This window comes from Lepidochelys kempii, chromosome 22, assembly GCF_965140265.1.
Source record: "Lepidochelys kempii isolate rLepKem1 chromosome 22, rLepKem1.hap2, whole genome shotgun sequence".
NCBI lineage: Eukaryota > Metazoa > Chordata > Testudines > Cheloniidae > Lepidochelys > Lepidochelys kempii.
The window spans coordinates 6,355,617-6,376,639 of NC_133277.1; the positions used below are offsets into that span (position 1 = coordinate 6,355,617).

The window sequence follows — 21,023 nt, forward strand, 5'->3', positions numbered from 1 at the left end:
AAAACAGGTAGAAAATTGCTTAATCTAGCAGGACTGGCTGGGCATGTTTCCACTGTGCTGCAAAGATGGAGGAGTAAAGTTCCACTATCAATCTCTGCTTCTCGCTTCGGACTTGCCTACACAGGAATTCCAAAGTGAGTTACACTAAAGCGAACTAAGGCCATTTTACTTCTGAATGAGACCATCCACACAGGGGGTGGTTTGATGTGAGGGCCAGTCTATTCTACAAAGTTAGGTAGGCTTAACTACATTGCGTAGAACTATGAAAAATGTCATGCATTGGGTGATGTCATTAAGCTGGCCTAAGCCCCAGTGTACACAGTGCTAGGTCAATGGAAGAATTCTTCTGTCAACCTAGCTATCGCCTCTCAGAGAGGTGGACTTAGTAAGGTGACAGAAGACCCTTCCCAGCTTTGTGGTAAATGTCTACACTACAGCAACAGCTGTGTTTCCAATCTAGACATACCCTCAGTGTGCCCATGTAGATACTCTCTTAGTGTCTGCAGCAGCCCCTGAAGGAGAGTTTAGAAATAGCATGAACAGCCTCTAGAGATTTCCATGCTGATACGGAGAGGCTGTGGATGAATGATGTTGAGAGAAACCCATAAGCTTTAAAAAGGATTGAATGATGACAAACCTCAAGACTCCATTTGGAGTAGTGCAGGATGGACCTGGGAAGGAAGCTACGGCAAGGAGGAGAAAGGGAATGCTCACATTACCCAGGCTGTCAGACATGGAAGCAATATAAGAAAGACCAACGTATTTGTTTGGGGCATCCTGACTGGCCTTATTACATTATTAAATCTTTAACATATGAACAACACAGCAAAGTTAATTAATTATAAACAGGCAAATGTGAAGATTTTCATATGAACCACTAAACACCTCCTCCTAAACACCCAAAACACCTCCTCTGTTTCTCCTCTGGTCCCCCACAAACCCACTTTCATGACCTCTTTATTCCAAATGGGACCAGAAGCAGATACATGGAGAAGATACTTGGGATGACTAGGTTACCACTATTTCTGGCCCAAATGAAAGCAACAGAAATCTACTGAGGACTGTTCTCTTCTGAGTTCCAACCCATTCTGGAGAAAAACAGGGTCAAATAAGCAGATAGGATGAGTATGCAGAGTTGTGTATGCTAATCTGAAATGAGCAACTGAATCTTTTGAATATCCCCTCATCATGCAAAGGAATAAGCTTTGCAAGAAATATCCAGCCACCAGGCAAATGTTCTGTCCAGTATTTTCTGGGGGCAATTATTTTGCAGAGCTGCAAAGGAACAGGAGCATATAAACAGTGGAACATACAAACAATGCATTGCATCTGAAGCTGTGATGCTCAGATGTTGTCTTCTGAATAAGTCTGTTTTGGAAAGGCAGAGACCTAAAGCTCTTGCAATTTGAAATGAGATTTACATCTCTCAACGCCTTAATAAAACTCCCTTCCCTCCTTATGACTTGTAATTTAAACAATCCAATACCAATCATCTCCTTAGTGAAATTATATGGTAAGAGCAATGGGTCAGAGAGACTTGGGGCAGGGAGAGAAACGGAAGAGAGAAAGCTGTGGCAGGAGACTGCATTTCTACACATCAGAAAATTAACTCAGAACCCAATGTGAACTTGCACCGCAGAGGAAATGCTTCAAAGCCACCAACAAGACTGACTGCTAAGCAATGGGAATGAAAACCCTACCCATCTAAAGGTATCAAGGCAGTGAATGAATGGGTATCTATTTATAGATCACTACACACACATTTTTATTACATATATGTAAACAGAATAATGCACTGACCCTGTTTCTTCTCCTGGACAGGTCAAAAACTGCAAGAGTAATTACTTGGCACTTTTCATAATGTGCTTTACAAAGGTGAAGTAAGCATCATTACCAGCTATTTGACCAATGGGTAACTTTGAAAGTGACTTGCTCGAGGTGACCCACAGAGACAGTGGCAGAGCTGGAAATGGTACTCAGGTTTCTTGATTCTCACTTCCATGTCTCATCCACTAAACTAAGTTGTCTCTCTTTTTTTTTTTTTTTTTTTTTTTTTAAACGGAAGAATGAAGCACATTATTTACTAAAACTAATTTCCACGGAGAAAAATCTACTAAAAATAGTTTAGCATTCAAAAAACTTTTGTTTCAAAAATCAGTGATGGTTGCTAGGTTTATGCGCTGCTGTCACTTATCACATCGTTTACAAAAACCAGGCACTTAAATGCATGGAAAGGATTAGACATGATATATCTGACACGGCTCACACCACAAACACACAACTTATTCCTGTCAAATACAAATAAATGCACATTTCATTATAAGAGAAGGGGAAACAAGGATTTTCAAAATCTTTGCAGGACATTACCACCATTATCCCTCTCGCTTGATTTGCCAAAGACATTTCACAAGCTAAGGGTATAGATAAAAACTAAATTAGGCTGAAACAAACATGATGTGCTGTCACCACAGCCTGATGTCAGTGAGCCCCTGCCTCTGTCTGCATTTAGGAAGCAAGAACAGCAAGAGCAAGCAGTAACCATTTGTGCAACTACTGTCCTCCCTTCCTGAAAATCCACTCCTTTTCCTTGTTGTTGTCTTTCGGTTTTGGCCTCTCACAAACCCCCTAATCCTGCATGTTCTACAAGGATGAACTCTAAATGGGTCATTGGGGTACAAGGCAGGCTCAGGGGTTCACCTGTGCAGCACACCTTGCAGAAACAGAGCTCTAGGACCAGATGGTAAACTCATCACAGCAGTGTGCATGTCCTGTGAAGAAGGGCCCTGTGTAGCTTGAAAGCTGTCTCTCTCACCAGCAAACACTGGTCCAATAAAATATACTTCTCCCATCTTGTCCCTGTCATTTTTTGAGCACTTACAAATAAATAAATCTGTTGAAGCACCCCTATTAATTTATGAGAGATGCTGTAGAGGATGGACACTTTCTAGGACATTTTAAAAGACAGAAAGCATCACCAACTAACAACTCTTTCAAAGCTGTATGTGACAAGAAGTCAAGAAAAGAGGCAGTGGGGTAGAATATTAAATACAGCGCACACATCAGAAGAAATCCAGGAAGGCTTGCAGAAGTTTTGTAACCAGGGCAGTAGCCAACTTGGAAAAATAGCTGCTTTTTTGGCAACCACACACATTGGTTTTTAAGAAGAAACAGATTGAATAGTGGCACCAAAACCTAAAAGATGGAACATTTAAGGTACGTAATTTTTAACGACTAGCACCACAAATGGGGACTTTTTAAAGGTGAGCCACAAAGCTTAAATAAAATAAATAAATAAAAATAAAATGTCTTAAGACCACAAATCATGGAGATCAACAAATCATGGAGACCAATACTGTTCTTGAAGCTCTTTCAGAACAGGGCATCAGCGGGAAATATATCACATTACTAAAGGAAGCGAACTCTGGCTGCAGCACGGATATATCACTGTTCTTCAATACTAATCGCACCACAATAGTGGCCACCTGTTATAACAAGGAAAAAAAATATTCAGCTCCATTTATTGCAAGTCTCGGGCTATCTGGTGTTTTTCTTAAAACCCCAGCTCCTGGAATCAGGCGGTTACATGAAAATCTCAGCTTTCATTACAAAAAAGAAATTTAAGGTCTTAGCCCTCATGGTTATGGATAGAAAGCTTAAAAACATGACCCCTAACAGCTCAAAGAACAGAAGACATATAAAAAGAATGAATTTTTAATTATATACATATTTTTACCTGCAATCTCATGCACATCAACACACTTTACATACCTTAAGGACCACTATAGCTTTGTCTACATGGGAGAAATTGATCTGTATCAGCTGTTCCACTATATTTTAGCTATTCTGGAATAACTATCCTGTGCGGACACTTCATTCCAGAATAAAAGTGATTTTATTCCAGATTAAATACTCAGCTACATAAATGCAGTAAATATTCTTGAATAAAGTCACTTCCTTCAGAATAGAATGTCCACATGGAAAGCTAGTCATTCTGGACTAGCCACTGCAGAACAGGTATTCTAGAACAGCTATGCGGGTCAATTTCCTCATGTAGACATGCCCTATCTTGTGAAAACTATCCACAGATGATAAACAGCAAGATAGCTAAGAAAAGCAGGAACACCCACCAGAAACCTCTTCTCATTTTGGATTTCCACCAAGACCAGGTCTTGGAACAGCTGTACTACGAGAAAAATTGTAGAGAAAATGTTGGGCTGTGATGCATTCACACTTGTTTAATTATGGGGCAGAAATCAATGTCTCTTTAGAGCACTTAAAGCCAACTGTTCTTTTCAATTTGTGGTTGAGCCCAGCCTTGCCCTACAAGTACCACATTACAATCAGAAGCCCTGCCAAAAGGCATCGCTCTTTTGAAAGAAATCATAATCACTAGCCAGTCCGTTCACTTTTGCTCCAGATCTAAATGGAATACATTTGGATACAAGAAAATTGATCTCTCTAATTCAAAGTTTTCTCTGCGGGCACAATGCACAAGGAACATGACATGGACTATCTACCATATAATTGTCAAAGCCTTTATTGCTTCAAAAAAAGACTTTCAAGATTTTGCATTTTATTCTGAGAAATTTATTCTTTATTTATTCTTGCTCATCCTCCCTTCTTGACCAGCACTGTGTCTGGGTATTCCTTCAGCCCTTCTGGCAGGTTTCCATCCACAGAACGATGCACACACTGCACATTAATCAGAAGGGGTCGTGTGTCCCTCATTGATCTCCATCCTTGGACACTTGGACAGCAGCGAAGACCAATGCAAATCTTATGAACTGGTCAGCTGCTATCCTGGGTGTCACCCCTTCTGAGACACAAATGCCACCATCCTGTTAGTCTCTAAGGTGCCACAAGTACTCCTTTTCTTTTTGCGAATACAGACTAACATGACTGCTACTCTGAAACCAACCTCAAACTAATTCATTGGATAACTTCTGCACTAGGATTGGAAGCGAAAACCGTATGAGCTCACAGCATTGCTGGCCTGTGCCTTTGTTTGGTAAGCCAAAATGACAGCTTTAAAAGTGTACCTAATTTTGCATCTACTGAAAATATTTGCTGTAGTACAGACAGTTCCACGAAATTGTATTTATCACAGCAGTCTGAATCAATAAATACTCAACCACTCATTTATACGCCATTCAAACCAAAACCAAGTGCAACTACGATCCTGTCATTATAGCTGAGCTGTGCAAAAGCCAAGAATAGCAGGAGGCAACATTGTCCCCTTTGCTTCACCAACGTATATTTAAATGAGAAATGATCAAAGGAAGCCATGAATGGAAAAGTTAACCGTAAGAGATTGGGAACCAAAAAAATGAAAGGGGAAAGTTCTGCAAGCGGACAAGTTTACACACAGGAGGGCAACGGTTGCTCAGTGGCTGGGATGGAAGCAGGGGACAAATGACACTAGCGATTGGGCAGTGAACCCTAAGAAGCCCAGATAACACACACATACCAGTATAAGACAACAGTATATTGTTCTAATAATTGATGTGGAGGACAGTGGGTAGAGTACATCAGTACATCTTCAGTAACACAGGTCAGTAAAACATTGCCAGTGGATTCAATGCATCCTATCATAGGAGATATGAGAGGAGCAATAACTTCAGGACTCCTGCTCCATAGGGTGTCAGTTTCTAAAAACGTATTTGCAGTGTAACTGGTGAAAGAGGGTCATCCGTGTCACTACCTGATCTTTTCATACCAGACAACTTCATACGTAGCATGTAGGCACTGTGCAAAACCATCAGCTGAAATGTAAGGGGAGGCTTCAGAATAAATGGCAGCTCTGAACCATGGGAGAAAATCCTCTCTACTCCCTTGAACTGATATTCTATTACTATAGATTCACAGATTGCAAGGCCAGAAGGGACCACTCTGATCATCCAGTCTGACCTCCTGCATAGCACAGGCCAGAGAACTTCCCCAACATCATTCCTAGACCAGATTTTTTTAGACAAACATCCGATCTTGATTTAAAATTGGTCAGTGATGGAGAATCCCCTACAATCCTTGGTAAATTGTTCCAATAGTTAATTATTCTCTCATTTAAAAATGTAGGCCTTATTTTCAGCCTGAATTTGTCTAGCTTCAACTTCCAGCTATTGGATCATACACCTTTCTCTGCTAAGCAGATTGAGCTCTTTGAGTCTATCATGATAAGGCTGTTTTCCAATCCTTTAATCATTCTCATGCTCTTCTCTGAACCCTCTGCAATTTATTGATATCCTTCTTGAACTGTGGGCACCAGAACTGAATACAGTATTCCAGCAGCAGTCGCACAAGTGCCAAACATAGCATTAAAATAATTCCTCTAGTCCTACTTGAGATTCCCCTGTTTATGCATCCCAGGATTGCATTAGCTCTTTTGGCTGCAGTGTCATATAGGGAGCTCATGTTCAGCTGATTATCCACCACCAAGCCCAAATCTTTTTCAGAATCACTACTTCCCAGGATAGAGTCCCCCATCCTGTAAGTATGATCTACATTCTTAGTTCCTAGATGTATACATTTACCTGCATTTAAATGCACTGTTTGCTTGTGCCTAGTTTACAAAGCAATCCAGATCACTCTGAGTCAGTGACCTCTCCTCTGCTTTATTTACCACTCTCAATTTTTGTGCCATCTGCAAATTTTACCAGTGACAATTTTATGTCTTCTTCCAGGTCATTGATAAAAACGTTAAATAGCACAGGGCCAATAATTGATCAATATGGGACTCCACTGGAAACACACCAACTTAATGACAATTCCCCTTTCACAACTACATTTTGAGACCTATCAGTTAGCCAGTTTATAATCTATTTAATGTGTGTCATGTTAATTTTACATTGTTCTAGTTTTTTTTAATCAGAATGTTGTGTAGGACCAAATCAAACACCTTAGAGACATCTTAAGTCTATTACATCAGCACTATTATCTTTTTATCAACAAAACTTGTAATCTTATCAAAAAAAGATATCAAGTCAGTTTAACAGGATTTGTTTTCTATAAAACCATGTTATTTGCAACTGGAACGTTACCTCCCTTTAATTCTTTATTCATCAAATTCATATCAGCCATTACCTTGCCAGGGATCCATGTCAAGCTGACAGGCTTATAACTACCTGAGTGATCCTGTTTACCCTTGTTTAAAACTTGGCACAACATTAGCTTTCTTCCAGTCTTCTGGATCTTCCCCAGTGCTCCAAATCTTACTGAAAATCAACATTAATAGTCCAGCCAGCTGATCAGCCAGTTCTTTTAAAACTCTTGGAAGCAAGTTATCTGGATCTGCTCATTTAAAGACGTCTAACTTTAGTAGCTGCTGTTTAACATCACCCAGAGATACCAGTGGAAAGGGGAGTGTCATTATGACCATATGACAAGACAATATAATCTGTTTCCCCCCCAATACAGAACAGAAACATTTATTGAACATTTTGCCTTCTCTGCTTTAATATTGATAATTCTACCATTTCCATCTAGTAATGGACCAACACTATTGTCAGGATTCTTTTTGTTCCTAATGTATTTAAAAAACTTGTTCTTATTGTCCTTAACTCTGCTGCCCACAGATTTCTCCTTGCGTCCCTTTGCTTCCTTTACCAATTTTCTACATTTCCTACCTGCTGATTTATATTTATTATCATCAACTTTCACTTCCTTTCATTTTTATATATATATTATACAGATGCCTTCACTTTCTTACGAAACCAGGTTGTTGTTTTTTTAACCAGTGCAGCCTTCTTCCTTGAGTATGGATTTTTGGGCATCTAGTAAGGCGTTCTTAAATAATTCCCAATTTTCAATCACATTTTTCTGATTAAGTTCTTCCTGCCAGCTGATCTGGCTCATAACTGTTTTCAACTTTGTGAAATTGGCCCTACTACAGCACCATGTGTGTGTGTGTTACTGGTCTGGACTTAATTCTACTTGCACATTATAAATGTGATCAAGTCATGATCACTTGTATCTATGCTACCATTAACATTTAGTTCTGTGATCATTCCCTCTTCATCTGTTAAGACAAAGTCTAATAAAGAATTCCCCCGTGTTGGCTGTAACACTTTCTGAGTTAGGAAATTGTCGTCTATAACATTTAGTAATTCCAGAGATGTTTTGTACTGGCAGCAAGAGACCTCCAGCATATGTCACTCACATTACAGGCCCCCCGATCACAGAGCTTTTTTCCTAGACATTATGGTCTAGATAATACTGAGTCCTACCTCACTGCACATTTCTATGAGTCTATGATTATAGACAGGTGCACAGGAATGAGGCTGTCTTGTTCCCTAGTGTGTTATAGTGGTTGTTAGCAGACACCAATACTCCATCTTGTGCTTTATCTGTTAGGACATTGATCCATTAGCCTAGGATACTATTGGTGAATTTATACCCGAGTACCCATTTAACTAGGGGAGGTTTGGAGCAGGGTCTCTGTCTAAAAGCAAAAGGGCACGACACTCCACTGTTAATCCTGTTTAATGTGGTTGTTACGCCAATGAAATCATGGGCATTACACACATATGAAACCGAAGTGAAGATAGCAGTGAATCAATTCCATTGTCTCTAGTGATCATTATATAGATTAATGGATGTACTTAGCCTGTCCTAAACGTCATCACCACGGCTACAGAGTAACAGATATTACAGATGATTAGATATGCCACTTGCCTTCTCTGTGGGCAAGAATCTGCAGTTCTTGGAAGTGTCTTAGCAAACCTCTGTTCTCTATTAATATCTCATCCCCTTCCCTTTTTATATTTAAAAAGCATGGAACAACCACTAACTTTGCAAAGACACTAACGCATAGTGATTTGGCATCATCTTAACTTCCAGTAAATCCAAAAAAGCGGTTTTCAGTATACTTGCCAGCTTCGTAAATTCTGTATTAAGCTCAATTACTATTGTCACTTAGGTTTTATTTATTGTGTGTTTGGAGCTGAAAACATGGAGTACACCAGGGAGTTCATGAGCTAACACCAACAACAGACAACCATTCAGACACAGTACTTTAGGTGATGGCTCAGTACAGTGCGGGGAAGGATTCTATTTGCTTTCCATTAATGGAAAAGAGACAGTGGACAGGGAATGAGCGCTGGGGCAGCAAACCTGGAAAAGACTGATCCAGCGACCCAAACCAAGCGAGCTGGGGAAATGGGAAGATGCATTAATGAAAAACAGCCCTTCACCTTTGAGAGGTGGGTTAGAACTGAGAGACTTCAGCTGAAATAAATGCATTTGATGAGGAACTGGAAGGAGAGGTTGGATATACCCTCGACCTATGAGGACCAAGGGCTGGGTTTTCAAAGGTCTTTAGGCACCTGAAGGATGTAGATAGGTGACCAGTGGGATTTTCAAAAACACCTAACCAACTTAGGCACTTCTGAAAATCCCACTAGGCACCTATCTACTTGTTTAGGTACCTAAAGACCTTTAAAAATCTGGCTCCCATATTCCTGACAATTACAGAGGGGGAAAGGTGCAAAACGGATGGTTTCTGACCAGCACAATGGGACCCCACCACTCCTGAGGCCCTTTTGGGCACTGTCGTCGTCATCAGCATTTACTAGGCATAACTACAGGTCTGAATGAAGCAAAGGAGAAGGGGACAGGAGGAAGAGATGACTAAAGTGGAGTGAAATTTTTCAAACAGTTCAGTGATACAAAATGCAATTTTGGTTGACAAAAAAACCATTAGCAAATTTGAGACGAATATTTTCAACCACTCATCATGGCCAGAGGAGGAGATGGTGGTGTTGTCATCGCTCCCATAAGAGCTAGCAGTAAAGCACTGACATGGGAGGTAGGAAGCAAGCTACTGAATCCCTGTCCTGGAACAGACCTGAAACAGCCTGTTTGGAGGCACTGAAATTAGTCTAACTCGCAAGTCAAATAGATTTTGGCCCACAGATTTCAGATCTGCTTTACAATCCAACAAAAAAACAACTGATAGGATTAGTTCAGCCTTCTTGTAGACCCTAATTTTTGTTTATTTCTCAGGGTACATTATAATCCGCATTAAATGTTTTGCAGAACTTGTATATTTTCTGCTTACCCCTGTGGAGCTTAAAAGGTTTGCAAGTATAGTCCATAGATTTTGAAGGGGCACAGGTATAGCCTGTCCATTCCAGAGGCCTCAGGTGCTTCCTGTGGTCACTTAAAGCTCTGTGCTTATCTCTATGGTTTGTCACTCCAAGTATTGTCTACAGAGTTTGCAAGGTTCACAGGCACATCATCCCTTTGAGGATTTTATACTGGTCTGTTTCCTAAAAGAAAGTCACCACTGTTATCTTTAGAGAGACTCTCCTTCTCTAGTAAAATGCACGTTAAATACGGTCCGTATTATTAAAAGGTGAAAACCTAAATTAGCTTTGGTGGAAGGAAAACTAGACTTTACTTGCTTTTGACGCAGCATCCACTCTTCCCCAAGAAGGCTTCCTCAGATCTCAAGCATTTGTGTGTGTTGCTCTAGGGGATTCTATCTATCCCCTTATTTCTCAGAGAGAGAGAGAGAACGAATGTGTATGTGTGTTTAACAACAGTGATCCTGTTACCACAGTAACTGGATGCCCTGAAAATACCAACCATTTATCTAGCAACATTTTTAAAATGGTGCAATCTTACCCAAAATCACCTTTCTAGGACTGAACTTTTTAATAAAATTGTAATAAGTAACTCTACATTTGACTATTTTGCTTCAGAGCTATTAATCTGGCTTAGTTTGTATAGCCCCTAAAATAGAAACAAAAATAAAGAGATTTCAAAATATAAACATCAGTGAAAGAGAGTATTTTATACACTGACAAACAGAAAGCTTTCCCCAAATGATCATTTTAAAAAACCCTAATCTTATCTGTGAAATAATTCTGTTTACACTAATCAAATGATATTTACAGATGGGAAAGGGGGGAAATAGAATTTCCTAAATGCAACTTCTGGGTGGAAATCTGCCAAGCACAGCTGAGTTTGAGCTAGCCACTTTAAAGGTCTAGTGTTCAAAAGCTTTTGTTTGGTAATCAGTTGCAGAGTGAAATGACAAAATAAATGTCTTTTCAACAAGCCACACAAAAAACCCAAGCTGTATCCATGTACTGTGCCCATCTTGGACTGCACAAGAGCTTCAATACAAACCAGAGCAAGCTTTTTCTGCCCATTTATCCGAGAGCTTTAATCTGTCGTTGCTGAGATAGCGGGTTTCTCTCTCACTTTCTACCACACTATTCACATTTGCAACAAAATACTTATAAACATTTCAGAGCGCTTATATTTAGGTGGATTTAGACCAAACTAAACAATTATGTTTCTGAACCTGACTTGTAAACATTATGACTGGTTCTCCTTTAGTGGGCATTTTAAAAGATTTTTGTAAGCTGCTGTAACTAGCTCAACACCAATGCTAGTAGCAAATCCAAAGTACGACCAAGTGAAATCCGTTTCAGAATTTTTTCCCCCCTTTCAATTTTTTGGCCTGTGAGACAGGGCAGAGCGGCCCCGCACTGGTACCGCAGGGATTAACCCTTCCTTCCTAGCAGAGGAAGCTCTGGAAGCTCTGCTGGGCATGCTCCAACTGGAGAACAGGTATAAAAGCCTGCAGAGCTGCTCAGTTTGGGCTGATTGTCAGAGGGGAAGGAGGGACAGCCTGTGCTCCAGGATCCGGAGGCCAGACAAGCTGGGATGCACCATGATGCCCAGACGGAGTACATCACAGGAGAGGAACAGACCAGAGGACCCCCCGAATTGGAGAACCCAGAGGTTATGGTAGGAAGTGACTCAGGGGAACTTTAGAGGCAAACTGCTTTAGAGCCGCACAGAGGCTCAGCGTGTTTCGGGCGGATCCCCGCTAAGCCGGTGGCAAGGGGAACGTGCCACTACCAGGGCCCTGGGTCAGGACCTGGTGGAGAGGGCAGGCCCGGATCCCCCTACTAACCCCCAAACCACAGGAATCAAACGGACTCTGGCCACTAGGCCATGCTACCCTGTCCGAAAGGGGTGATTATATGGACACGGGCCTTTGGGCCACACTGTCCTGACACTTGAGGCGAGTTACATGGACTCTGGCTGCTAGGCTGTACTACCCCGCCTGCGGGGGAGGAGTTATATGGACTCTGGCCATTGGGCCGCACAGCTCCAATGCTGGGAGCGATTTATAGGGACTCTGGCCGTTAGGGCACACTACCCTGACCAAGGGCTGATTGTGTGGAGGGAGGCCATTAGGCTGCATCGGGCCACCCCCAGAGAGGCGAGCATGTGAACTTGGGAGTGGCGAGGTTCTGACACCCCATCCCACCCCTGCCACAAAGGGGCAGCACAGTGTCAGGCCCGCCACAGGCTGACATGGACATATCCTGCCAGAATGTCTCCCCACAGTACTACCATCCTGTACAATATTTTAGACCCCTCGTTAAACTACACCAACATTAACACAGGGTCGAATCCTTTCTGACACCTAGTGTCCCAGGTGACAGAATGGAACCCTACCCTAGACATCAGGAGAGTACGTGAGAAGTTAGGGCGTGCAATATCTCCCCAGTAGGAATAATACTTGGCTCTGCTGCTCTTTCCATCTCTTTCACTGAATCCAGATGCTGCAAGTTTCTCTGCTTTCTAAGGGCTTATCTACACTGCCCCGCAATTCAGACTACAGGGCCCTGAATAGCAGCACGCACCAAAGTACTGAGCTGTAATTCCTCTGTAAGGATGCCGTGGGAACAAACAAAAAGGCTCCTAGTCTGTGTTAACATAGTGCTCTTCGAACAGGACTACGTTAATGCGAACTAGGAACCTTTTAGATTGCACCTGCAGCGTCCACACAGGGGAGTTACAGTGCACCACATTGATATGCGCACCTAGTCCAAACAATGGGGCCGTATAGACAGAGTCTAAGTGTTTGAAAGATGGGAGCATGGACCAAGACAAGAGAGCTGATAAGGAGAAAGTCAGGTGGGTTGGGAGGAATTATCATTTGGAAGAATGGGTGAGTGGTTATATTTCATTGCTTCGTGCCATGGTTCCAGTGACATCAGTTTCATTCAGATAAACACTTTAGTGAGAGATTCAGGGGCCCAGAACTTCTCAGCAGGTGGCCCATGATTCACAGTCTTGGGATTCGCTGCAGCTCCTGGATCCATCAGGAGGCTCAGGGATGGCAAGCTGGGAGGTGGTGACTCCTTCTGTCCAATGTGCAATTGCCCACAGCGATCCACCTCCTTTTCATTTAGGTGCCAAATTTCAGAAATGGACTCTCCTTAGGGCTATCCTTGAAAAGCACCCTGGAGCTTCAGCAGAAACAGCAGCCTTCCTCCTTGGTGTGTCATTATGGGCATATAACATCAGCGTCATGCATGTTGTACTAGCTACCAGCCCATTTCTTGGTATGATTCTTAGCTGTTGGGTATCACCTTTAAAATTCTGAAGTTTAGAGGCCCAGTTACACTAAGAAGGACCTAGTTAATCCTGAGAGAGCTCCACAAGGTAGCTCTGCCTAGCAGGGCCAAAGCTGTACTCTTCAGGACCACAGGCATCACATTCACAGATGAAAACCTCTGTACACTGTTCTGGTGGCCCACTTGAGAGGGTGAGCTTCAGGGAGGGATACAAGGCTTATCTGCTGAATCAGGATCCTTAATTGAGTTAGCTACTGAGCTAATAATGCTTGATGTCTTCAAACACTTTCGAAGTGCGTATGTGCTACGGCCCGAGGTGCAAGGTAATAGAAATGCCATATATTTTAATTAAGGCTAGGTTTTTCAAAGAGACCTAAGGGAGTTAGGCACCCAAAACTTATTGAAGTTCAACTCCTTTAGGCCCTTTGGTAAACCTCAGCCTCAATCCTTAGATTGTTAAACACAATCCAGTTGGCGGAGACCTGGGCAGGTAACCTCAATTAGAATTGCAGTCTTGTCTTGTTAGCAACTGCATTGCTCTTTTAATCTATCATCTAGTCTCCAGCTGGCAACAACAGGGTGATATGGTATCTGTGATATGCCCACAAAGTACAAGCAGTTTTGAAAGCCACTCATCTGTGAAATTTCAGCCCCTTCCCTCACTCCCAAAGGCATTCATACTATTTTGTGCAAATATAATTTGAAAAATGGCCTTCTAACTTTGTGGGAAAACAGCCCCTTCCCACATAACATAATTAAGATAAGCTGTAACCTATTGTAAATAGGCCTATGACTTACACTTACCCATAGTCTTCAGGAACCTGACAGTAGAACCAAATATAGAGATTCAAAATGAGAAGGAGAAACTGCAGCTATTCCCAGTGATGCCCACTACTGGGTCAACAAACTGTGTGCTTAAAAAGGGCCAACTTGGGTGATGTTAGGGGGAAATGCTAGACACAGGGTAGAAAAATAACCAATACCTTCTGGCACTACATCCACCGCAGTTTACTTCCACCCAAAATGCAATAGGTCTCTCCACAAGCATCAATGCCAGTCAATATAATAGAACAGTTTGCACTATTTGCACCTGAGGATCTACAAGGATGCGGAAGAGTTCCTAACCCTATGGTAACACAAGGGGAACCTGGGGTACAAAGAGGTGAATTTACCTGTCCCAGGCATTTAAGATACCACAGTAATAGGTGCCATGTAAGAACGAGAACCTCAATCTCCTGATTCGCAGTTGCAAGTATTTATCAACAGAATATATTGTCCTCTATGTTCACACTCATACACTTCTTCTATTTATTCATACACCTCTACCCCAATATAAAGCTGTCCTTGGGAGCCAAAAAATCTTACCGCGTTATAGATGAAACCACATTATATCGAACTTGCTTTGATCCACTGTAGCGCGCAGCCCCGCCCCCCTGTAGCACTGCTTTACCGCATTATATCCAAATTCATGTTATATTGGGTCGCATTATATCGGGGCAGAGGTGTACTTCGTGTGTACACCTAACGTATGCACACATCCCTAATACGTATGCAGATATATACATACACTCTAAGCATGCATGCAGATAAGAGATCTCCAGGCTAAATATTTTATAGCTTTCCACATACTGTAGTTAGGGTTGTTTGCTGAACAACTCATCTCTCTGTTTCAAGCTCAGTATTTCTCTCCTTAAAAATTATCCACCTGCTGCACAACACAAAGCATTCTTCTGCGGCCTGCACCAATGAAGAGGTAAAAAAATGCACACCAAAGTAGCAACACATCAAAATATTATGAGGCCATGTTATTTAACATAATGCAATAGTTATGCAATACAAGGGGGGGAAAAACATGACATTTACCTGACAAGAGATCTGCACAAGGTAGACCAGTTCCTTGGATTCACAGCCGTTCCTTGTTACTTCATTCTGTTCCTCCGGGAGTGAAAGCTACACCAAGGAGCAGGTAGGGGGAGGGTAGAAGAGAAAGAGAGACAGAGACCAGGTCAGTGAGCAGGGATAAGCCAGGCATGTAATAATGCTTGAAGCACCACATTCACATCAACTTGCTCCGAGACATGCTGGGTATCAGGAACCAGGATTGTGCTTGTCTGACTGGAGCTGCGAGACTGAAAATATTCAGTATTTACCAGATATACAGACCTTGCAAAACACAATTTGATTTCGTATCTCAGCTGACAGTTTTTTAAATATACGGTGCACCAGTCAAACAATTGTCAGCAAGCACAGAGTGAGAGCCCAGGATTAATTCTCTAGAAGTCTGTAAAACTAAATGCCCACTGGAAATATTCCCCATAAATATTCATGCATCAGATACCAGTGATCTTTTTTCTAGCTACCCACTTTATTCCATTTTTATTTTATATGTTGGGGCAGGCATTAGATAATAAAACATGTATCCAGATTTCAACATTATCAAGTAATTTACCACAACAGAGTGCTTTACAGCATCATTCATCAAATACAAAGATCCATTAAGCACACTATTACCATGAGCTTTTTTCAAAGCAGTGACAGAGATTTAACCATATCATTCCTGTTCATGTAACGGGAGGTAGAGTACCTAAATCTCAGGCCTTGTCCGCACTTAAAAGCTTTGCTGGTATAGCTCTACAAGCAAACCCTCCAAGTATAGATGCAGTTTATACGAGCAAAAAGATCCTTTGTATACCAGTTCCCCAAGAGAAATAAGCTATACTGACACAAGGATGTTATTTTGCTGGTATAATGGGGTCTACACTAGAGCTTTTGTCAGTATAATTTATATTGCCCCCTCCACCCCAAAAAATCACAATATAGCTATGCCAGAAAAATTCTTTTTCTCTCTGAAAATTACCCCAAGGTTCTGACTTAACACCACGAAAGAAACTGGATTCACATGGCACCACACTCCATTCCATCTAATTTAACTCACCCAATCCTAAGTATGGCAAGGACTATGGTCCCCCATCTGGGATCCTCAGGAACACTAGCCAAGGCCAATGTCTCATGAGCGATGAGGTGGATGAGATACAGTACTTAGGCTCCACAGAGGAGCAAGCTATGGAGCAGCCACCTTACACACCTGAATTCCCCATCCAGTAGTTTTAAGTCAAAATCTTAACCTTCTGGATTTTTGTTTTGGGTTGGTTGCTTTTTTTTTTTTTTTTTTAAGCACTTATGAACCTCATAAGAGACATTTACATGGAGAAAGCTGGGAAGTTAGATGCTGCAGTTCTCTCCACTATTGGCTTCTCTGGCAGTTCCCAACCCACTGCTCTCTAAAACGTAAGCAGGAGGCTCCAATAAAAATAGCGTGTAGTAGTGCCATGCAGCATGAAAATGACGTCAGCTGATCTGAGATGCTCTATCAGCTTCCCATGGCAAACGGACACTCTCTCAGCTTCCTCGTTTTCGGCTGAATTCTGTTGCGACATGCGCTACCATGCACTCTGAGTACAACGAGGCTGTACAGCACGGAATATGGCCCTATGATCTGATCTTCACTTAACATTCTCGCACTTCCAACCAACAATGCTATGAGCCCCTTTCCTCTTGACTCCTCTATCAGCTCCCTTTGTGCCCATCTCCAAAGCCTGCTAGCCTGGGAGTTGGGGGGGTAAAAAACCCTTCGGTATTTAAACTCCTGATGAAATCAACAAGAGCTTGTGATTGAAAATCAAAGAACTTCTCACTGGAGACGCTTAACAGGAATAATGAAAAAGAGATAAAATCATAAGATGCATGCTTGGTAATTAATTTTTTACATATAAACATTCTGTCTGAAACCACTTTGCACTTATACCAAGATACCATGAACGTTTTCCTCCAAAAACGTTATAAGGTAGGCAAGCATTTTACCCTGTTTTGCCTATATGACAGATGGGAACACCGAGGCAAGGAATGTATCCAGTGTCAAACAGTGAATCAGCCGCAGACCCAGGAATAGAACCTTAGGAGGTTCACATTGACCAATAGACCAGCTTGCTCCAAATATCTCCTGGGCATATGTCCATATTAGTCACTGCCAATAAAAGGTCATTTTTAAATCTTAATGAAAGTTGGGGGGAGGGGAGAAATAGCAGTATATTTTACTGGTTTTGATAACCCATAATAAAGATGGCTTAAATATTTTTTGAGAAAATAGAAGTTTAAAATTGTACCCAAACAATTTAAGACTATCCACAGTTGCAGGCCAATTACCTGAGACATCCAAAATATACCCCTTGAAAAATACGGTTTATAAAAGAATCACAGAGCTTCAGAAAAACCAATATTACCTTCTGTGAAAGGGGCACTGAACCTAATGAAATAGCTCATCCTCTCTCTCACACACACATACACACGCTTTCCAGGAAGAGAGGCCCATCCTCATAATCCTGCTGGCTCGTAGGGTGGTAATTAAGTTGAACAGTGGACACATTAGTTATACTTGCCAGAAGAATTATTTGCTTCCTCTTTCAAGCAAAAATAAATTCAGCTTTAAAAAAAAAAAGAATGAATGGCTTGAACTTTGCTTGCTGGGAAATTTGCACCTAACTGATCCATCTATAATACTTAAACTAGTCAGGAGCAAAACTAATCCAGGCAAAAACTGAAAGAGACAAGAGTGAAAGAGATCAAGCAAATGAGTGGCCTATCAGTTCACAGCAGCAGATGAAGTCTTGATTCTCCCTATAACCTATCGTCCCTTTGCATCTTTAAATTAGGTAGCCACAGAACATATTAAACAAAAGTGACAAAATGTGCCAAGAAATTAAACAAATTCTGCATCTGTAAGACATAATGTCCTGAATTTTAACTACTCTTCTGCTCACTACATACAGTATGGTAGGAAACAAAAAGGTGTCTTGGGCCAGGAAACACCTTAGGCTTTGGACCATTTATTTTATACTCAAGGTATTAAATACTGAGTTTATCTCACACGTGTCCCTTCCACAGTGCAAATTTTCTGCTGCTCTTAAGCAGTCTAGCCTGTTTAGCAAATGAAAAGTCTCCATTAAGGGATTATTTGTATGAGAAACAAAGAGGGGGCCCCCAGTATTTGTGCCTGACTGATGGGGTGAATAGACAATTTAGGAAAACAACCTGCCTAAAATGAGGTACATTTAAAACATCTTGTATTGCAACTGCTGTTCCTGCTGTCAAGGATAAGAATCTTCAGAGAGTTCCTGAAGGTGAAGACAATTCTGCTCTTGGTGTCAACTCCATCCTCATTTATTGTCTCATTTCCTTTGCTCTCCAACCCTCGCTCCTAAAAAACGCTTTGAGTTTCTCCCCCTCTCTCATCCTCACACCCTCTTCCCTGCTACTGCTTACTACTTGGGCTAATCTCCCTCTTGTCCTCCAGACAACCTCCAGCTATCAATTGTCCTGCAAAGCGCACTTTTCCTTCCAGCAGGATAGATGGAACTGTAAAACTTCAAGACTATTCAAACAGTTCTGTCCCTGTCTGAAAGAGGTTGTTCAGCACTGGGTATGCCCTTGTCATACATATAAAGGGAAGGGTAAACCCCTTTAAAATCCCTCCTGGCCAGAGGAAAAATCCTCTTACCTGTAAAGGGTTAAGAAGCTAAAGGTAACCTCGTTGGCACCTGACCAAAATGACCAATGAGGAGACAAGATACTTTCAAAAGCTGGGAGGAGGGAGAAAAACAAAGGGTCTGTGTCTGTCTGTATGCTGCTTTTGCCGGGGACAGAACAGGAATGGAGTCTTAGAACTTTTAGTAAGTAATCTAACAAATTTATTTGAGCGTGAGCTTTCGTGAGCTGCAGCTCGCTTCGTCGGATGCATTCAGTGGAAAATACAGTGGGGAGATTTATATACATAGAGAACATGAAACAATGGGTGTTACCATACACACTGTAACGAGAGTGATCACTTAAGGTTCCTTCTCCGCTCTGAACTCTAGGGTACAGAAATGGGGACCTGCATGTCTCTAAGGTGCCACAAGTACTCCTTTTCTTTTTGAAACCTGATAGTTTGTATGGTAACTTCCAACTTATCTGTATGTGTATATATATCTATATCTATATATCTTACTATATGTTCCATTCTATGCATCTGATGAAGTGAGCTGTGGCTCACGAAAGCTTATGCTCAAATAAATTGGTTAGTCTCTAAGGTGCCGCAAGTACTCCTTTTCTTTTTGCGAATACAGACTAACACGGCTGTTACTCTGAAACCTAGCTAGGTATGTGTTAGATTGATTTCTTTAAATGGCTGAGAAAAGAGCTGTACTCAATAGAATGACTATTCCTGTCTGTGTGTCTTTTTTGTAACTTAAGGTTTTGCCTAGAGGGATTCTCTGTGTTTTGAATCTAATTACCCTGTAAGGTATCTACCATCCTGATTTTACAGAGGTGATTCCTTTACTTCTATTAAAAGTCTTCTTGTAAGAAAACTGAATGCTTTTTCATTGTTCTAAGATCCAAGGGTTTGGGTCTGTGGTCACCTATGCTAATTGATGAGGATTTTTACCAAACCTTCCCCAGGAAGTGGGGTGCAAGGGTTGGGAGGATTTTGGGGGGAAAGACATGTCCAAACTATGTTTTCCCAGTAAACCCAGATAAAGTTTGGTGGTGGCAGTGGAAATCCAAGAGTAAAATAATTTTGTACCTTGAGGAAGTTTTAACCTAAGCTGGTAAAAGTAAGCTTAGGAGGTTTTCATGCAGGTCCCCACATCTGTACCCTAGAGTTCAGAGTGGGGAAGGAACCTTGACAGCCCTGCTGCCTGTTAATATGACTGAATATCATGATAAATTTCAGAGTAGCAGCCGTGTTAGTCTGTATTCGCAAAAAGAAAAGGAGTACTAGTACTTGGTTAGTCTCCAAGGTGCCACTAGTACTCCTTATCATGATAAAGTTATTCAGTTCTGCATTTGTGCCCAGGTTTTTCCCCACTAACGTTTTATTTGCAGCCAAAACTTAACATTAGAAGTGCTGCAGCATATCGAGTACACCTGAATGGTAACAGCAAAAAAACACAGTTAAGGGAAAACTAAAGAGTTTGAAATATTTTCCACATTTGTAAAATACCTAGGTGCTCCAGTCCAGTTAAAAAAGTGGGTTTCTTTTTCATGGAGAAATCCCCCCCACCCCAATCTTTGGCCCACATTTAAGTGTGATAAGAAAGGAGGTGCAAATTAGTCCTGCTTAGACACACATACACTCATTCTACCAACCTATAAGGGAAGCTCAGGCCTTGCCTACATCCAGAAAGTAGATACTAAGCTACATCAGTATAAGCTCCACGTGGAGGAGTTTGCACCAGTGTAACTACATTGGTGCAGTTACATCAGTGTCCATGTTCTGAATGTAGATATGACCACACTTGGTGCGTCTTCCTGCCCTCGGTAAATCAAGTTAAGTTGGGGATTACTTTATATTACATTTTCTTTCTGCTCCTTACAGTGTAAGTTACAACCATTCAGACTGCCTTACACTGGCACCTGTAGAGTAAGGTAGGTGGGAGTCAAAGAGAGGGAAAAGTGTATCTAACTCACAGCCCCCTTTCACATCACCTCTGAATTTGGCCCTTTATCTACTGAAATTCACTTCCTGTCTATTAATTAAGAGCTTGCTGAATTGCTGATGCCCCTCTAGTAAACAGGCAAGGGATTATCTAAGAACAATGTATTTAG

The 21,023-nt window shown here is 41.5% G+C and overlaps 1 protein-coding gene across 9 annotated transcripts in view; it reads right to left on the reverse strand.

Annotated features, from left to right (window-relative positions):
- ARHGAP32 (Rho GTPase activating protein 32) overlaps positions 1–21,023 on the reverse strand; it is a 414,799-nt gene that overhangs the window by 123,972 nt on the left and 269,804 nt on the right. For all 9 annotated transcript variants that reach the window (XM_073320998.1, XM_073320995.1, XM_073320999.1 and 6 more), the window contains one exon: positions 15,243–15,329. In XM_073320998.1, coding sequence (XP_073177099.1) covers positions 15,243–15,329 — 87 coding nt within the window. The remainder of the gene's footprint in view (positions 1–15,242; positions 15,330–21,023) is intronic.